Source organism: Tripterygium wilfordii, chromosome 19, assembly GCF_013401445.1.
Source record: "Tripterygium wilfordii isolate XIE 37 chromosome 19, ASM1340144v1, whole genome shotgun sequence".
NCBI classification, from domain to species: domain Eukaryota; kingdom Viridiplantae; phylum Streptophyta; class Magnoliopsida; order Celastrales; family Celastraceae; genus Tripterygium; species Tripterygium wilfordii.
The window spans coordinates 9,516,448-9,518,480 of record NC_052250.1 but is presented as its reverse complement, the minus strand read 5'-3'; the positions used below and the strand labels follow the sequence as shown (position 1 = coordinate 9,518,480).

Here is a 2,033-nt window from a genome sequence, read left to right as displayed (position 1 = left end):
AAAATAAACTTCCCCAAAGAAACTCACAATGGTCAGACTAAGGAAGAACGTCACATCTACTTCTGAACAAGCCACCAAATTATAGACCCCGATGACCCTAACCATGAATAGGGGGACCACCCCCTCCTGGGGAAGTTGGGCAGCAAGGGGAAGGAGCGGGAAGAATTGAGCTACTGAACCCCTAAGCCAGGCAGCCCGACGTACCCTGTACTTAGATGCAGTTCCAGCAACTATCTCAGTAGGTACAAATGTTGACAGAACTGATCTTGAATCAACAGTCACGGACTAATCAATCAGCGGGTCGATATGAAGTACCCCCACCAAATCAGGGAGTTCGGAATAATGAGGAGGTGCGAAGTTCATACTCTTGGAGTCCTAAGGAATTGACATAAAAAGGTAACTAGGAGGGCACTGTAGGAGAAAGTACTCAGAGGGTGGCAACCTATAATAAAGATGTAGGTCGTCACCTCGACGAGATGAACAAAAAGATTGCCACTCTACAAGGAATGACTTCGATGGAAGGAGTATGGGACAGTACGCTTACCCCCTTAGCACCCGAAATTTGGGAAGCTAAAATGCTCTGTCACGTCATTGTTCCAAAACTGGAGAAGTATGAAGGGTTGACCGACTCATGTGACCACATACAGGGTTTCAAGTCAATGATGGAGTGTCGGGGGGCAAGTGCCCTAATAATGTGTAAAATCTTCCCTCCGACTCTTTTTGGGCCTGCAAGAACTTGGTTCAATCGGCTACCAAGACACAGTGTGACCAGCTTTGGAGACCTTTCTGAGAAGCTCGCAGTTCACTTCTCCACTATGCGAAGGACGACGAAGACTATTCTAGACTTGATGAACCTAGACTATGAGCCTATGGAGTCACTTCGGTCGTTCCTAGCAAGGTTTAAGAGAGCATGCCTTGAGATCCCGTTTGTCTAGGTAGAAGTAGCCATTTCAGCATTAGTAAGAACTGTAAGGGATGAAGCATATGTATGCTTGGTAACCAAGAAACGCCCAAAGACTAGGGGAGAACTTTATGCAAGGGGAGATAAGTTCATACAGTCAGAAGACATGATGAAGATCTCCCGGTTCTCTACTTCCTCAGCCCCTGCAAAGAAAGGCTCGAGCACCCCGAGAAGAACTGAGAGAAATCTACCTCTATCAAACATGAAGCAAGAAAGAACTGAAGTAAGAAGTGATAGGAGAAGAGAAAAACAATCTAGTAAGAAGATTGACCAGGGTCCAATCTCTCGGTATAGTTCTTACACTCCACTAAAAAATTCATTGCATAATATCCTCCTAAAGGTGGGAAACAGAGATATAGTTAAGTGGCCTAAGAAAATAAGAGCCCTGGCAGCAAAACGTACTTCAGATAAATGTTGTTTGTTCCATAAAGATCATGGTCACAACACTGAAGATTGTAGACACCTAAAGGATGAGAATGAAAGTCTAATTAGACGAGGTTATCTAAGGTAGTTCATTTCAAACAAAGAAGAAAAGAGGAGGAGAACTGATGGTGATGATAAGGATGACGACCAAATCAGGCAGAGAAGAAGGGATAGGTCTCCTCGTCACCAGAAGGGGACAGTTGGAACGATCGGAGTAATCGTGGGAGGTTTAGCGGCAGGAGGAGAAAACTCCTCAGTAAAAAGGGCGTACACCCAGATTAATGAAGTTGAGAAAGAAAGAAAGAAGGCAAGAAGGGATGAAGATAAGATAACCTTCATAGAACGAGATGCATAAGATATCCAAGATCTGCACGATGACGCCCTTGTAGTAGAGGCTGTCATCGCTAACTTCATAGTAAAGAAGGTTATGGTGGACATTGGTAGTATAGCTGATATATTGTTCTACCATGCTTTCAAGAAGATTGATATCTCAGAGAACAAATTGAAGAGCTTCTCAGTTCCTCTATATGGATTCACAGGGGAGTCCATAATACCCAAGGGAGTCATATCCCTACCAGTTACACTGGGAACCTACCCAAGAACAGTTATGGATATGATTGATCTTCTGGTGGTGGATATGCAGTCCCCC

The 2,033-nt window shown here is 44.3% G+C and overlaps 1 protein-coding gene across 1 annotated transcript; it reads left to right on the top strand.

The window, feature by feature from the left end:
- Positions 1-476: 476 nt before the first annotated feature.
- On the top strand, positions 477-1,739 carry LOC119985528. Its single transcript, XM_038829817.1, has 3 exons — positions 477-800; positions 936-1,468; positions 1,541-1,739. Exons 1-3 carry the CDS (start codon positions 477-479, stop codon positions 1,737-1,739), a joined length of 1,056 nt encoding a protein of 351 aa, XP_038685745.1.
- Positions 1,740-2,033: the final 294 nt, after the last annotated feature.

What these genes read in the sequence shown, in the direction of transcription:
- LOC119985528 (XM_038829817.1), top strand. Translation starts at nt 477, where the DNA reads ATGAACAAAAAGATTGCCACTCTACAAGGAATGACTTCGATGGAAGGA. An exon ending in ACCTTTCTGAGAAGCTCGCA is followed by an intron (nt 801 to 935) that starts GTTCACTTCTCC and finishes CCGTTTGTCTAG; the next exon opens with GTAGAAGTAGCCATTTCAGC. An exon ending in ATTAGACGAGGTTATCTAAG is followed by an intron (nt 1,469 to 1,540) that starts GTAGTTCATTTC and finishes CGACCAAATCAG; the next exon opens with GCAGAGAAGAAGGGATAGGT.